This window comes from Lygodium microphyllum, chromosome 1 (assembly GCF_053477565.2).
Source record: "Lygodium microphyllum isolate KBCC chromosome 1, Lygodium_microphyllum_v1.1.10, whole genome shotgun sequence".
NCBI classification, from domain to species: domain Eukaryota; kingdom Viridiplantae; phylum Streptophyta; class Polypodiopsida; order Schizaeales; family Lygodiaceae; genus Lygodium; species Lygodium microphyllum.
Genome location: NC_141135.1, coordinates 71,677,831 through 71,695,749, shown reverse-complemented (window position 1 = coordinate 71,695,749; position 17,919 = coordinate 71,677,831). Strand labels below are relative to the sequence as shown.

Sequence of the window (17,919 nt, the reverse complement as noted above, 5' to 3'; positions counted from 1 at the left end):
TACAATGGGGAAATAGATGGAAACCAACAAGATACCCATCTCTTGCTATGGTGGAGCAAAAAACACACCTCTTGCTATGGTGGGAGGTGCAAGCTTGGAGTCCTCAATGATAGTTTGATTAAAGTGCAAAAAAAGACGTGTATATACTTACATCTCAAGCTTTTATATGAACCCCTAGCTCTAAGATGTAGATTCATCGCTCAAGCTAAGGTTACATGTATATGCACTTTGTGCTTTCTTACATTCGTCTCTAATTGAAGATGATGGAGGTTGTCCATACCTTTGTAACTATCAATGATATAGGACCACAAGGATTGAGTAGTTATATGCTCACCACAAATGGTAAAATACTCTCATGGATAAGGGAAAGAAGGGCATCTAAAGCCCCTTAGTCAAAACTATAGCTTTTGGACCTACTCTATAGAATCAATCCTCAATAGTTTGGGGCACATCCTTTGAGATACTTGCAATGGGAGTTCATCTTCATAATAGGCTTCATGGATGTTTCTATATCTTGAAATTTTTATTGGATGTATTATTGTGGGAATGAAAAGGAATACCATCTTACCAGCCACAAAACATATGCTTGAAAGAGGGCAAACATAGAAGAGACATTGCAAGAGGGATAATCAATAAAACAAAGAAGAGAACTTGCAAGAGGGCAAATCAATCAAGCACAACTACTAAGGAATAAGTAGTTTCTAGTCTTGCAAAATGCAAGGGTTCACACAAGCATGGATGTTATTGCTATAAACAGAATATAATTATTAGGTTGCAAGAGGGGAAAAATAGATATTGATGCATGGCAATGTGAAGAAGAGTGCAAAAGGAGATAAGAAAAATCAACATGTTGGGATATGGTTGTGGGACATCTCAAAATTAGATGCTAGATAAACACAAACCTTGTGCTATACAACCTCCCCTGTATTAAAGTTCAAGCTATGGGATCAAACATTTCAGTGAGATATGACCAATTATCTTGATGTATGAGGGGACACAAGACACAGAGGGGTAGGTGGGGAATTTGCTATAAAACACAACCCTTGCCACTATATACATTAGCCAAATTCAATGGAGAAGCACTATTACTATGGCATCAACAAAATGACTAGCTATGGTGATCTATCTTGTAAGAAACAACATGTGACATTACAAGGTTGCATTAATTTAAATCATCTTTTACGAGAGACAGTTGCCTTAGTTAGCATTATCATCGATTATCATATCAAGGTAAAGGGCCAATAAGGTGGCGCCCCCAAAAGCAAAATGCACCCCATCCCAATTGAGTGGCACCCTTGCATTAAAAATGCATTTGTTTTAGCCATTTAAAGTTGTGGTACAAATTTTGATGAGTCAAACAATTGAGCCATGTATAATTTTTTATAATTTGGATTCTGTAAAGCCTTAAAACAATACAACCTCGAGGGTCACTCTACACCGTGTTGTCACTCTTCTGTGAGGTCATCGTTGATAACTAAATCTACTTGATAAAATTATCAAAATACCCCAAAAAAGTTTATTTGGATACGATATAATGTATATAGTTTTATTATTAATATTTTTAAATGTAACTCAAAATTTAAAAAAAGACTTAGCGAGGACCATTAGATGACACTCTATTGTCACCTTTACCATGTATATTTTACCATAGCTTAGATTTTGAATTTATCCCCCTTTCCCTTCTTTTTAATGCAATGCCATTATGGTAATTTCTATTAAAAAATGAGATGCTACCCAAACCCTAAAAGGGGCCTTTCATCACAATCATTGTGAAGGATAGTGTGTCATTAAGTTGCATAATATTGAGGGGATTGGATCCATTGCTCATGTGTAGCTCACACACCCACCCCTATGAAATGAGTTACCGTTCATTGACATCTATCATTCCCTTGACAATGGGCATAGGAGAGAATCATTAAAGGTCATCATCCTCTTATGTAGATAAAGTAACATTGTCAACTATCAAATGCCTTCATGATGGGCTTCAATGGTGTGAAAGAGCAAAACATGAAATTAGAGGTATTAAGGAATAAGAGTGGTCATCATCCTCTTATGTAGATAAAATTACACCCTATCAATAATCAAGCACCTTAGGGATGGGATTCAATGTAGCAAGAAAGAACATTGCACTTTGACACAAATATGAAATTGGAGGTGCTGAGAAAAGGGAGTGGAAAAAAATGGAGAGAGGCAAATACAAGAGAGATTAATATTTTTTATATGGCTCTTATCTTTTTAAAAATGATATAGTGGGGGACCATTGGATGACATTCTATTGGCCCCTTTATCGTATATATTTGACCATAACTTAGATTTCATATTTATCCTCCTCCCGCTTCTTTTTACTACAATGCCATTATGGGAATGGACAAAAATGGAGAGAGATGAAGATGATGAATTGTGAAGCAAGAGCACCCATTTTGAGGTTGAAATATTATATTTATTTGGCATGTTCATAGATTCCCCATAGATACACATGAATGAGAAAACTCGTCAACTTGTATGAGACCTAGAAGAGTGCCAAATCTGGGCGAGTTGAAATGCATAAAAAATGTTTTATATGGAATGGACATACTTGCATAGGGAAACGATCCTAGGACAAACTCTTAAATACTTCAAGCCTATATATAGAGCTAGGCACACACACTCAAGACCCCTAACCTCTTGCACATATGTGAAGGCCTATCTTGGATTTGCAAAACCTTATTTGACCATCTTGAAGAGTCTCTTCTTGTGAAGGAAGGTGCCAATGCTGAAATCACTCTTGAAAGACTCTCTCTCTCTCTCTCTCTCTCTCTCTCTCTCTCTCTCTCTCTCTCTCTCTCTCTCTCTCTCTCTCTCTCTCTCTCTCTCTCTCTCTCTCTCTCTCTCTCACAAGTTGCTTGTGTGAGTGCGGGGCCCTTATTCACTGCTTTCTTGAGTGCTCTCGCTCATGTTGATACCTCTCACGTTTGGTGGTATCCAATAACAAGATTGAAAAAAGCTCCACATTGAGAGAGGTGAACAAAATTTGTAACATGTATCAAATGCTTCCAAAGCTTCTCTTTAGCCTTCTTAACAACAATAAGTGAGAGATATATTATAGAAGAGTGTGTGTGGAGACCATTTGATGCAATAGGTAGTCCTATCACATCACATACATTGAGCTAGATTTGCTTGATATTCTTTCGGATAGTTTTACTTGTATTTAGTTCTCTTGTATATAGGGTGTGCTAGAAATGTTATATTGGTTTTGTTATTATGCCACTCTTGGCTTCATGTCTCCCCCTTCTATCATATGCTTAAAATAGGATATAAACTTAGTGTTGTTAGAAGTGGACTATCAAATAGCATGTCCAAAAACTCATCCCACAAAGAGAGAGAGAGAGAGAGAGAGAGAGAGAGAGAGAGAGAGAGAGAGAGAGAGAGAGAGAGAGAGAGAGAGAGAGAGAGAGAGAGAGAGAGAGAGAGAGAGTGAGAGAGAGAGAGAATGTGTGTGTGCATAAGAAGCCATCTTATAAGATCTAGGAAGCTAATGCACATTATATACTTCGAGTAACTATGTATAGACACATCAATGCAATACTTAAATCTTCTTGTGCTCCACTATACGCTAGATACCTTGTTTTTTGATAATAGTCAATGTGATTTTGTTTGTAATTTCAAAAGTGAAACAAAAGATTACACACACATCAACAAATAGACAAGAGTTTCAATGCTCAAAGAATGATTAATATAGCCATGTGCAATTATCTTTATCACACGTCTGCACGATCGTGTTTCATTGTACATATTATCATGTGCTATGAACAATAGTCAAATCCTTTGCACAAGGTTTTCATGCATGTTTACAAAGTGAGTCAAGTATATAGTTGACAAGTCATGACAATCTTTTCTATACAATGTTTCAAGAGAATATTAAATAAGAAACTTGTTAGCAATCTCACTTAAAGGAATTCTTGTGTTTATTAGTGCACTACCCTTACATTGCTAATAAGAAGTCTTTGGTACTTATTGCTCACTTTAAAATTAAGAAGGGAGGCTATGAGCCCTTTCAATGTCTTTTATGACTAGGTTAGTTTGTTCGTTCTTTGTACATATGCCATGAATATGCTTCTATGAGTTGACAACATTTTAATTGTTGTAAATGTATCCAAATTCACACATTGGGTGTGTGAGTTATCTATAGACATGTGAAACCACATACACAATCACTCTTTCTTTTTAGTTCATTTCACATGAAGGTTATATCCATTTTTGTTTGAAAGTATAACTAAAACTCCTCAATGATGTGGTAACTAAGAATGAAATGTGCCCATTTTGTAAATTTGCAAAGTTTGCCAAGGGGTCCAACCCTACAAAGGCATAGCCAAGGGCACTACAATGAGTCCATGAAGGGTTTTGCTTGGTCTTGAGGGCTTTGAGCAAGATTCATCCAAGCATGTGTAACATTGGCATATAGTCTCTTCTTGGCGAGGCATTACCAAGAGGTTGCATCACTGGGCACCATGACAAAGAGTTCCCCCTTTTTTTTTCACAATAGCAAAGGGTTTTGGCAATGCTTGTGATATATTCACACATTCCACTTCTATGGGTGTTCATGTTGCTATTGTGCGCTTCATTTGCCTAAGGGTTCTTGATGACGGTTTTATCTACCATCTAATGTCTACCTAGGCACATGTGGATATTAGTGTATTGGAAGATCAACAACCATAATAAACACGAGTAGCTACAAAGTTGTAGGTTTCTTTCTCTTGACCAAACATGTAACATGCATTAGTGGACTCATCGCTAGTTGTTAGGTGAATATTTAAGGTTTGGCCTTGTTCTTCTTATGGAGTAATGTTGTTTATGAGGGGTATCTCAAAGTGTTTGCTCGTATGCATGGAGGGTATCGGATGGACTTACCAATGGAGGTACCAACTTCTTTACTTAATAGAAGCATGTCTAAAACTTTTGGTGCAATGTGAAAAGTTTAAATGACCATGCATTTGCCTTTGGCTAGACGTAGAAACATTGAGAGAAATGATTGCTTACTTAACATATTAAAGAGTCATAAACAATAGCTTTTCATTATGGGGGTTTGGGATCCTGCTTTCAACAGCTTTATAGTTTTACCACAAACAAGCAATCAATTTGAGATTGCCATGTGTGGGTTACACTTCGAAAATCTTAAACAAACCATTATGTGATACTCACCCTCTATTATTGTTGTACATCTTTTCATCATGTTAGCTTTGACACATTTTCAACTCTGTATCACAATAATGACATGTATATTTAAAAGGTCTTATATGCTAGAAGGCACATAAGAATCCAAGGCTTGTTAAACATTTTTAGTTAAGAGGTTGAAAATAAAAATCATGATACTTCTACAAAATCAACTTTAAGATTTTATGTTTATTTGATACGGAATTCTTTTAGACCTTAATTGTTTATCAGAATCCAACTATTCACATAAAGGTTATTGTAGAATTGTACCAACAACTTTAGTAGTGGAAAATGACATGTAAGGACTCTTGAGCCTAAAATTGGAGAGTACAATTCTATGTATTAATTTAAGTCGAATTACTTCTAAGCATGTAGTAGATTATAGTAGTTATGTTTAAAAAAATGAGGGACAAGGCTAAACCTCACTAGCCCTCCTAGTGAACTCAATTGGATTGAAGTATACTTTTGTGAGATGCTTTAGTCTATAAGGCAACATCCATAATCCCCCATGATTCCATTTGTCTTCATGTATTTATGTCTTCATGTCTTTAAATGGATAAGGCAACATCCATAATCCCCCATGATTCCATTTGTCTTCATGTCTTCATGTCTTTAAATGGACGTCTCATTAATTAGATCACCTATTTCTTAACAATGTCATTGTGCTACACCATATAATAAGAATGAATCCCTCGTCATTCCATTCATTTCCATGTCTTTAATTTGATGTCTCTTCTCGATAATTCTGCCAACCTTTGCCTAAACTAATAGTCAATCTCCCATGATTGCATTTGACTCACGTGTTCAATGAATGTATGACATTGCATCATCTCTTCATAATAGCTTAACAAGGATCAAATCGATACGTTGCTGCATTTCCAATGAACGTTATACTCAAGTGTCCCTTTTGAATAATTCCATTAAACTTCAAAATAGATCCCAAGCTTAGAGGATTCAGTTGTATTTTGTCGGTCACATGTTCAAGTGTGAGGTAGTGGTAAGGAATCATGGATGACAAAAGTTCAAGCGTGAGGCAATTGCAAGGCATCTTGGATTGCAAAAGAAAAGGGGAACAACTGTGCATGATACACAATAAAGACTATTGTCTTTTCAAATGTGACCATTTTTAGATTATTTGTGATTGGGCTTCATCCTAATCTTTATACATGTAGCTAATGATCGTTTTTTGCCTATCTTTTTTCTTGTTTTTAAAATAAAAAAATAAAACGAAACATTGCTCAAAATGTATTAGCTTCATTTGACAGTAAGTGTGCTAAGCCAATGGATACCTCAAAACATGTAAATTTTATGTGAGCAAATTATGTTTAATCTTAGCAATGTAGAGTAAACTTAGTGAAATATGTGCTACTAGAGACTAATATATGTACAATTATTTTTAGTTTATTTGTAGAAACCTAACACAATTGAACACAAATAGTATTGAATTTACATTGACTATAACTTTCACACAATGCTCCAATGATTTTACTTAAACAATATTGTTCCATATAAGAAGAAAATCTAGAGTTTTCAATGCTTATCATATAGTCTCAATGCCTAGTTGCATGTGCCAATCAGTTGCGCTCCAAGGCACCATGAAGCCACTCAATTGTGGGTTTTGAACTTTTAACCTCCTATTACTCGTGCACATACCGTGCCGATCAAGCCGCCGCTCATCATCGGTGGGAGTTGCAAAGACTCTAGAGGATGGGGGTGGTAAAAGCTTGGAAGGGCAAGACAAAGTAGGACCTAAAGCATATGGCCACCGCCCAGCAATGTTGACAAAGGTACGATGGTAGATGTATGATGTACAGGATGCCACATTGACCGTTTTGAAACGTGAAATAGCAACAAAGGGGAAGCGATTCTTATTTAAAAAATGCTTTTAAGACAACCCCTAAATTTGGTTCTTCTCATCCAAGCAAGAGTCCTAGCTTTACATCCTTCTTCATTCTTGCTGCGTCGTGTGCTACAGGAAGATCGGCATCGCAGCGTGTCTGCTTCTTCTTCTTCTTCATTATCATCATTTTCTCCCTGGTCGCCAGGCGCATTGCGTTCGCAGAGCTTTCCTTTCACTTGGCAAAAGCAGAATCTTGTCTTAACAAGACAATAGAAAGCGCCTTTCCTGGGGAAAGAAGCACGAGTACAGATACCTTCCTTAAACAAAGAAAATGACCTTTTGCTCCCTTTAGGGCAGGAGCCATTCTTTGCTACGAACGAAACCAGGTATCTTGTAATGGCGTCCTTCTGCATAATTCTGAGTTAGGGGAACGGTATTTGGAAGTGCGGAAATGGAGACGCTTTAGAGTTATTTTGCTGGTAAAAGCAAGGGAAGGTTACTTGTTTGACATTCTACTGAATATGCTCCATTTTCCTCAGCGTTTGTTTCCTGTAAGAAAGAGCTTGTATTTGCCGAAAGATTAGTTGTAGAGTTTGATCGCAACGTTGCTTGATTAGAGTTGAATATTATTACAACATGCTTGATTAAGTGGAACCATTGGCACAGTCCTCTTCCTTTATCGAAGAAAACAACATTTTACTGTCTTCAGGGCAGGAGCCTTTGTCTGCTAAGACACAAAACAGGTATCATTAAATGGGACACCGTTGGAAAGTTTTGAAGAAGAGAACTAGTATATGGAAGTGCGGGAAAGAGATGCTTTAGAGTTTGTTAAAATAAGGGACGGTCAGCATCCTTTGATGCACGGCTGAATATGCACCATTGTCGTAGTACACTTTGTTTTCTTTTGAGGAACAGCTTATTAGTTCGATCCACAACATTGCTCATTGAGAGTGTGAATTATTACCACATGCTTGATCAGGTGGAATCATGAGTACAGCCCTCTTCCTTTATGGAAGAACATGATGTTTTACTGCCTTTAGGGCTGGAGCCTTGATTTGTAGGGTATCATTTAATGGGACACTGTTAAAAAAGTTCTGAACAAGGGGACTCTATACGATCATGCAGGAAAATATATTTTTAAGAGCTATTTGCTGGTAAAATTGAGAGGAGGTGACTCGTTTACATTAGGCAGAATATGGCCCGTTGTTCAGAGCATTTCTTTTCCTATAAGAAAGAGTGCGTTTTCAGTAAAAGAATAGCTTTGGAGTTTGATTATATTGATGTTGTTTAATTAGAGTGGATTCATTATGACACGTTTAATTAAATGGAGTAATTCTAAGGTACTCAATGATATTGTTCTAACATTTACTCTGGCTGTTGGCATTTTCTGTTTTACAGTGCAGCAGGATAAACTCTTTTCTAAGTTGCTGAAACCAATTTCAAAGAGCTGGTTTTAGAGTGACAAGGTTGAAAGTTGCATGTATGGGCATACATTCTGTGAAGGGAAAGAATCTAGCAATGCTTTAGTGCCTGTTGCTCACTAACACATTCAAAGAGTTAGGGTGTCCGATGTTTGCTACTGCCAGTTTTTATAAAGGGCAACAAATCATTTCAACAGTTGATCTGAGTATTGCAAGGGTGATCTGACCTTAAGGCCTTCTGCAATCAAAGATTAGAAAAGAGGTTATGGAGCGGAACTTTTCCGTGGATGATATTCTTGGAACTTTCTGGAAACTGGATACTCACGGTGAAAGTAATAACAACAGCAATCGCAGTCACAGCCACAGCCACAGCCACAGTCACACTACAAATGCAACCAGTGCCGCTACCTTGGCTAACATACATCAGAAAGGTAGCTTGGAATTGTCTGAGCCTGGAATTGATGGTTCTTTGTCACAGGAAGTCCAGGTTGATGAGGGAGGGAAGAAGATGACTCGGATTGACTCAGAATGGGCCTTTCAGGAGTTTCTCAGAACCCATGCATCCATGGATACATTAAAGCCAGACAGTAAGCCAGAGATTGACAAGCCAATCCCACGGGTTGACTCAGAGTGGACATTTCAAGAATTTCTGAAGCAACCTGCCATTATTGATGCTGCAAACTCTGAGGGTAAACCATCATCTTTTGTTGAGAGGGAGGCAAATAAAGATCAAGCAATGAAGCCCATTGTGCCAAGTGAAAATGTATCTCAACTTTCAACCAATGAAATGGACAACCAGGAATCTGCTACCTCTGAACGATCAAGGAAGGAGATTTCTGCAGGTGTTGGTCACACTGAGGTGCCAGAGCAGCAAGTTTCAGGAGCCCTCAATCCATTATTCACTGGGCTACAGAATGAACTGCCTAGTGTCTTGCAAAGGAACCCACATGCCTATGAACAAATCTTGAAGCAGCAACTTGATCTTGCCTGCGCAGCTGTTGCCCTAAAACGGGTCTCTTCTTGTCTGTCTTCTCCCAAAAGATCCATATTTTTTTTGCTAGTTAATCTTGTTAGTTATGATAAGTTCATTGGAATGTCCTTAGTCATAAAGGATATAAGCATGTCAGCTATTTGCTTGTCTGTTGTTTGAGAAGGAATATTGTAAGCTATGAAAATCTCAATACTTTTGGTGCACTAGAAAAAAGATGGTGGCAAATTTCATTAAAATGTGGCCTTGTTCAATGAGAGAGAAAATAACATGTCTCTTTAGATATCCTAGCCAGCAAAGGCCAGCAACAAGATCTAGATAATTGTGCTAGCTAGGTGCCTCCCTGCGCAACCTCGGCTGCACAAAATTGCGGTTACTGCAGAAGAACTAGACTTCAAATTATCTCCTTCCAACACCCTTGCAGTGATCTAGTGGGTGCATTTGAGTTATTTATCTACTGTGGTGCACCATACTGTGTAGCAATTCCTTGAACTGTACCCAGCATTCAGCACAGTACCCGTGTCAGCCATGATGATGTGGGTGCAGAATCTTGTGGCATCGTATAGGCCCTAGATGAAGGATAGGAGGCAGAAGCAATAGACAGAAATGGCTGGTGTAGTCAAGTGGCTGTTCAGTTGGTCAAGTCAGACTTGTAGTGTACTGGCTATGGAAAGGCCAATTTTTCTTTTCTAGTGAAACTACATATGCTGGCTTTTAGGCATTTCTTTGCTCCCAAGATTTTATTGTTCTGCAGTCAGTGACAAAGTGTTCACATCAGGGGCATGGTCTTGTGTACTGTATCTTTTGGGACTCATTAGCATACACTATTCTTGGGTGTAAATTGTGGTCCTGGATGACCACCGCCGCATGCATTGGATCACACACTAAAGTATGTAGATTGTAGAAGAAGTAGTAGTCAATCCATCTGGAGGAGCGAAAAGGCGCACCTTTTTGTTTTGAGATTTGCGATTTATGAAGATTCCCATCTCCAATGGAAGTGAGAACTCCTTGTAACCTGCAACTCCCATGTATGACCAAGGCTCACATTGGTTGAACTCATGAGGAGGGAGCTAGGCGTTAGGGGAATGGTGGGGACGTTGAAGAGGACATGAATCCTCTTGTCCGGTGAGAGGGGCCTCTATGTTGTTTTCAAGGGAAAGTCAATGGAGTATGGAATTCCTCACCTCTTTAAGAGGGGAGTAGGTTTCGGAATGATAGGGGGAGGGGGGATCTTGAGGGTGAGAAAGCAATACTATTTGTTGTGGGGCCGGTTGTGAGCGAGGGAAAGGGGGATTGAGGTGGAGGGGAGGTGGAGGTGGAGGTGGAGGTGGGAGAAGGGGAGGGGAAGGAGGAAGGTGGTGAGAAGGGGTTGGAGGGTGGCAATGCTCTCGATGAAGGGGAGCCTATCGCTTGGTGTGGCACAAACAAGATGTGGCTCCTCTTGAAGCTCATGCTCTTCGTTGGGACGATTGGGGTGGTTTGGCTCTTACCATGTCAATGTTGGACTTTGGTGAATCCATTATCATCCATTGTATGGTGGGACTTCGTTTGGAAATTAGTCTCCTCTTGAGTAGGTTTTTGTGTAAAATGGATGTACTCTACAACATGATGTCTATAGCATGGCATCTATGACATTGGCTAGGCTACCCTATAACGAAGATCTATTGACTAATCGAGGAGTTACCATCCACAATATGCAAACCCTTATGTATTCTCTCAATATTTGTAGTTGCCACCTGTACCTTTAGTACCCCTCTACTTGTTAGTACATCTGCAAAGGATGCAAGAAGCACGGTGCCAAAAAGGCTCTTTCAATCCTCTACTTGCCGGAGATACTCCTTGCGAGGCATGGGAAGAGGAGAGTAATGGAGTACCAAGGGAATGTTGGGGTGAAACTCGAAACTGTGGATTTGGATGTGCTTTGCATAGAACCACTTAAATAACCCCTTTTGCAGACATCTGAAGTGAGCTAGCAGCTCTTGTGCTAGATTTGTGGAGTTGAGACAAACCATGAAGTTACCTTGTCCCATGAAGATGGCCTCATCTATGCATGACGTGTTGATGTGGAGGGGAGGTGAAGCCAATTGCGAAGCTATGTTGGGGAAGGTGAGTGGCCCATGATGTGTCTAAAGACTATGGTCTTCTCTAAATCTTCTCAATGTCCTAGATCATTTGGAGTTGTTCCTCGAAGAGAACCACATGCAAGATGTTTAACTTGGATGTAACTTCAAGTTGTGTAGGTGCTAGACTTGAGGTTTCATTTGTATGCATTTCTTCTAGGACCTCATGAGCAAGCTTTTGACCGGTTGAAAGACAAGGGGAAGGTTGCCACAAGGGGAGAAAGTAGTATGTACGGAATTGAGAAGAGGATTAACAAGGTGGGATGATGAGGTAGAGCTATTACTACAAGTCCAATTGGTTGCAAGAGCAATAAAAAGGCAAGGGTGACAATGGGGGGCCGGGTGGTATAGTTGGTAGGATTGGCAAGCTAGGGGGAGGCACTACATTTCTTGGATTTTTTGAAGGTGTAGATAGGATCTCCTTCCCCTAACTTCAACCCTTAGTGTAAACCCAATAGATCCACTATAGGCCCACCTATCTTTAGTGATGCCTTGGAGCTAGAAACTTTGATTCCTATGCTAGCTATATTTTTGATATTTTCATCATTTTTACTTTACTTTTGGGATGGAACCTAATAGTGCCAGGTGAGGAGGTGCCTTGGGCTATGGTCAATGAGGAAGCAGGTAGAGACGAGTGGATTGAGTGGCAAGGAGGAAGGCAACGCCAACTCTATTTGGTGGATGGCAACATGGTGCTATGGGAGAGGTTCAATGGGCTTCTCAACTCTCCAACTTAGTACTAGAAATTTTTGCCATGAATAATTGGTTTCATTAGTGCACAACATAGTTTTAATAAGTAGAAACCCTTAACCATCTGCTTATTAAGCTCTTTGAAATCTACGCAAAGCTGAATTTGATTATTATTCTTCTTCCTGATAATGATTGGCGAACATCACTTTGTGTGTTGTATCGAAAATATTAGGCCAGCTTTTCGTAATTTTGTCAATTCCTTGAATAGCCCGTCCCTTGGTTCGAAAGGCATGCCCCTTACTTTTTTTCACATAGCCTAAGCCTCTATTGGCTTATTCAAAGTTACTTGATAGATATCCTCTATAGTGGGCCTCTCGTTGGATTCGACACTTGATGATTTCTCAATAGCAGATGGAGCTTGGTCGTGATATCTTATCGGTCTCTTGGTCCTATAGGTTGTTGATCAAACTAGTTGACTTAGGTAGGGTCGAATCTCTAATCGTGCTGGCCTTCTTGCTCTTTTGCGATTTGAAGATTTACTCATATTAGTGGGTTCATTCAGGTCGCTTATCTTTCGTGTGAGTTCCTTATTAGTTCAGCTTGTCCTCTAATGTTTCTAACTTTGATGAAGATAAAGGAACTCTCTCACTTTGAGGAGATTTAGGGTAAGCATCTACTACTATACGTCCAGCACCTCTACCAAAAATGAATTGACCAATCTGTATATCAACCTGATAGTCCGCTTGTAAGATCCATGGCTTGTCTAACAATACTTGATAGCTAGGTCGCATTGCAAACCTTATAATCCTAAAGTCTAAAATGCATTGTACATTGGCTACGGTCACGTGGACTTTAGTAATGCACCCTTAAGTTGTCTTAAATTTGTGAGAGTGCGCTGCGGAAGAGGAAATACGAACACGGAGGGAGAGAGAGAGAGAAAGCAGAAAATAAGGAAGAGAAATCTGCACTGACTGAAATGAATGCTGAATACATTGAAATGGACTGATCAGTCCCTGCACGCAGCCCGAAGCGTCAGTGAGGGCACCAGATCAGGCTGATGATGATGGCAGCACCACCACGGGGGAGGAGTGTCGGAATCTGCAAGAAGACAAGTGACCAAGTGGGGAGGGGGGCTGCCTATAAATAGGCAAAGGACAAACCCTAACCCTAACCCTAAAATGGGCGCAAACCCTAAAAATGCCCTAAAATGGGCGCCCCACAACAGTGACCAAAAAGTGGCCGGGCAGCCAGTGGCTGCCCACTAAAAGAGGCCAAAAAGAAATACACATCCTAAGATAGCCAGTCGAGAGTGACTAGCCTCCCCCATCATAACACATGACAAACATGTCAGAGCTCCTAATGTCCTCGTCTGACTCAGACTGAGGCTCACAGGCAGGAGATGACAAGGCATGACAAACATGACTGCTAACACCCCCTCTCAGATTCTGGATGTGGCTGAAGGCCAAAGAAGAAATAGATCCTGGGGTGGCAAGAGGAATGCCAATGTCGATGAAGTCCGTCGATGTAGACTGCCGTTGAAGGAGCTCCTCATGATCCTGGGAATCCCCCTCTAAAACACTAGGGGCCAGGGAATCCACAGCCGAATCACCGAGATCGTTCACCTCGGAAAGGGATGGGGGGTACGAGGGAACCACCGGAGGAGAAGGTGGGGGATGGGAAGGAACCTGTGGAATAGAAGGTGCACAAGCGGGAACGAGTGTAGCAATAGATTGCCTTGGAGGACCCTGCATCAAAGAAGGGGAATGGAGCCTGTAAAGCCCGCTCTCCTGCCAACCTGTAGATAAGACAGCTCCTGTAAGAGAATCCTCAATAACAACGGCATGCTCGGTGAAGATCACTCGTGTGCCAAGCCTCGTAAGGCCATAAACTGAGAGGAGGGGAAGGCCCAAATCTGGAACATGTAGGGCCTGTGAAAAGGAGCTCGAAGGTCGGTCGGTAAACAAAGGCAATGTGCCAACACCACTAATAGGCACCGATAAAATGTCACCAACAGTGACTGAACCCTCTGATGGATGGAGATCCTGTAACAAATCACCTCGGGGAGTCATATGACTGGAAGCACCACTGTCCACTAACCAAGGCTGCGCAAAAGACACTGCAGCCACGGAAGAAGGATCCTCCTCCAAAGCATGGATATGAAGGAACAGTGACTCATGGGTAACAGCTGGTGTAGAGGTAGAAGAAGGCTCCGATGTAGATCCACCCTTCGCTCCCGGACGAAGGTGAGGGTATTTCTTCCAGCATTTCTCCTCGGGATGTGTCCCTTTCCCACAATGTGGGCACTTCGGTCTCTCTGAATCTGTGTCAGAGCCGGAAGAACTGTCCTTCTTCTTAGCCTTTGACTTCTTCTTCTTCTTCTGTCCTCCCGAACCTGCAACAAAGGTTCTAGTGGAGTCGGATCCACTAGCAGTGACCTCTCTGAGTCGCTCGTCATGTTCCAAGACAAGCAGGGATAGCTCCTCCCATAGAAGCTTCTCACGGGTCCTCGATGTAAGAAGGCTGGTGTAGAAGACATCAAACCGAGGCGATGGCAGCTGAGTCAAAAGAATCATAGCCATGTCTTCAGAAGATATCGTCCGACCGAGGGATGCAAGCTCATCCCTCATATCCTGTAATCTGTTGATGTGGTCCTTCATGGAAGGACTATCATCAATAGCGAGCATCCACAACTTCTTTTCAAGAGATATCCGGTGGGCAAACGTCTTCTGTTGATAGAGAGACACAAGCTTTCTCCACACGTCTGTTGCAGTCTTCAACCTGTGAACATGAACAAGGACAGAATCCTGCAAACTCAGAAAGAGGAAAGATCTGGCTCTAGAATTAAGCCGATCCCATAAGGCTGTACGATCCATAGATGTCCCATCTGCGGGATCCACCTTAGGCCGGGGAATAGGAACAGAAACAAGCTCCCAAAGATCGAAGGAGTCCAAGATACACTCCACCTTGCAGGACCATAGAGAAAAGTTAGAGCCATCCAACCGGTCCTCTTTGGGCAGCTGAGGAAGTACGGGTACCTGTACAGGGGGTACCAAAGGCTGCATCTTCGGCCCACTGAAAGGGGCTCGCCGAGATACATGAATAGAAGGGGGACGGGAAAGAGGAATAGACTCCGGACGACGGTCCTCGTGATAGAAATCACGCCTCCGTTCAGATGAGTGTCGAGACAAAAGCTCGTCATCTGAGTCATCAAAGCCCGTAAACTGATGAGAAGACATCTTCCAATCTGCAAACACCAAAACACAACAAGGGAAGGTTGCCGGTGCCGAAACACAAACACCAAAGGCTCCTGAGCTGGCCGCCTTGCACAGAACGCAAGGATGATGTCAAACGCAAATGCTAACGATGCAGTCACCATAGAAAAACAGCCTCTTGCCTCAAAACGCAGCCTGGGAATAGGTCGCCAGCAGGAAAAGAGCCGCCTGAAGATGGAACAACGGCCAGAACAACAAGGCGCAGGCTGTAGGAGTGTCGCCCAGCTGGAGGAGGGCCGCCCAGGCTGAAAACTCAAGTAGGAAGAGGTTGGTGATGATGTGGCAGCCACTGGAGAAGGCGCCAGCAGCAAACGCAAATATTTGGGACCTCCTGGAAGGGCTGCCTTGGCTGTTGGGGATGACGCCAGCAGCAAACGCAAAGATGTGACACCAAAACAGGCCGCCTTGATCAAGAAGATGGTGCAGAAGGTGACGCCTCAGCTGTTGGAGACGTCTTGACCAGCAAACGCAAAGTTGTGGGTGTTCTCCCGCGTAAATCTCAGCTCCGTGTACTCTCCTTCGGCTCTGATACCATGTGAGAGTGCGCTGCGGAAGAGGAAACACGAACATGGAGGGAGAGAGAGAGAAAGCAGAAAATAAGGAAGAGAAATCTGCACTGACTGAAATGAATGCTGAATACACTGAAATGGACTGATTAGTCCCTGCACACAGCCCGAAGTGCCAGTGAGGGCACCAGATCAGGCTGATGGTGATGGCAGCACCACCGCGGGGGAGAAGGAGTGTCGAAATCTGCAAGAAGACAAGTGACCAAGTGGGGAGGGGGGCTGCCTATAAATAGGCAAAGGACAAACCCTAACCCTAACCCTAAAATGGGCGCAAACCCTAAAAATGCCCAAAAATGGGCGCCCCACAACAGTGACCAAAAAGTGGCCGGGCAGCCAGTGGCTGCCCACTAAAAGAGGCCAAAAAGAAATACACATCCTAAGATAGCCAGTCGAGAGTGACTAGCCTCCCCCATCATAACACATGACAGACATGTCAGAGCTCCTAATGTCCTCGTTTGACTCAGACTGAGGCTCACAGGCAGGAGATGACAAGGCATGACAAACATGACTGCTAACAAAATTGTCATCAGCCATTCGGAGAATCGTGGATGTATATTTTTTTATTTCTAGACCTAGCCTCTCCATTAATTCCAAACTCATAATATTGACGGAAGATCCCATGTCCACAATAGTATGTTCCACTAATATTCCATCAACGTATGTTGCTTTCCTTGGACAATGCTTTTCAGCACGCTCAAACCAATCATCTCCTACTTGTGCTATTCCTAAGGGCTCCACGATATACTCAGTGCAAAGAATATTTTTGAATTCCTTACATACTCCTAGAAACAACTTAATCAATTGCAAGAGGGTTTAAATCCACCTTGGCTTCGAAAAGAGAACTCTCTAAATCAAATTCATGATAGCTAGCAAGAGCTCTCTTTTTCCGCCAGACCATTCTCTCCTTTGGTCTTTGAATTGGCTTTGGTGCCTTTCTTTGGTAATTCCTTATTCTTCTTAGCGTCAGCTTTACTATCAATGGCTTTTAGAGATCCGCTTTCCATGTCAGGATTAAGGACTTGGGTCCCCTTATCATGTGGCTTAGGGTTTCCCTCAATAGGTTTTTCCTTGTCTTTGTCACCTTCTCTACCCTTTTGACATCTCATAATGACTTGTAAATTAGAAGCTTTGGTGCCGTTGACACAAAGAGCTTCAATAAGGCTGACTTCATTGCCACTAGGTGGCTTCTCTACCATAGCTTTCCCTCTTTGTAGTATTTGCTTCGGTCCCTCATCTTGCTAGAGATTATTCCTTGTGCTCAATGGTTGCCTAGTGTGGCTGTTTACTTCCTTGTTGGAGAGAACTAATCTTGCTCCAACAAGTACTAGCTAAGTGGTTGGACTTCTCGCATATGTCACATTTAACATTTGGGCAATTCCTAGGGAAATGTTGGCCGCTACACCACTTATAGTTGAATCGTGAGAAGGCACCCTCTTCAGGGTGTCGACTCCCCTTAATTTTGTTGCTTCTCAAGGATATTGACATCAGCAACTATTTGTCTATATTGTTCGGTGATCATGTTAGTATAGTGCTTCATCATATCCTTAACTTTGTTGAGGACATTTAAGGTACTTGACTCGTAGCTATGATCGTCTACCTGTCGTTCCATTGGTCTAACCACTTGATTGGGAATTGATTGTTGATTCCTTGAAACAATATTTAAAGGGTTTATTGCTTGGCCTCCAACACTTGGTGGGGCCATTTGACTAGCCATAGACAAGTGCCAATAATTTTCTAAATTTATCGAAGGCCTCGTCTTTGTGACGGATTGGATAAACCCATACTTTGCGTGTGGCATCATCAACAAAGGTAATAAAGTACTTCTTCCCCAC

At 41.6% G+C, this 17,919-nt stretch overlaps 1 protein-coding gene across 4 annotated transcripts in view; it reads left to right on the top strand.

Moving 5' to 3' along the window:
- The first annotated feature begins 7,079 nt into the window (after positions 1-7,079).
- Positions 7,080-17,919, top strand: part of LOC148041248 (light-inducible protein CPRF2-like) — a 30,848-nt gene continuing 20,008 nt past the window's right edge. The window contains exons 1-2 of one of the 4 annotated variants that reach the window (XM_087678463.1): positions 7,080-7,416; positions 8,429-9,463. In XM_087678463.1, the coding sequence (XP_087534589.1) occupies positions 8,717-9,463 (747 nt within the window). In that variant the 5' untranslated portion in view covers positions 7,080-7,416; positions 8,429-8,716. Of the gene's footprint in view, positions 7,510-7,552; positions 7,774-8,428; positions 9,474-17,919 lie in introns of those variants that run through there. The other 3 variants (XM_087678436.1, XM_087678445.1, XM_087678454.1) reach the window with 3 other exon arrangements.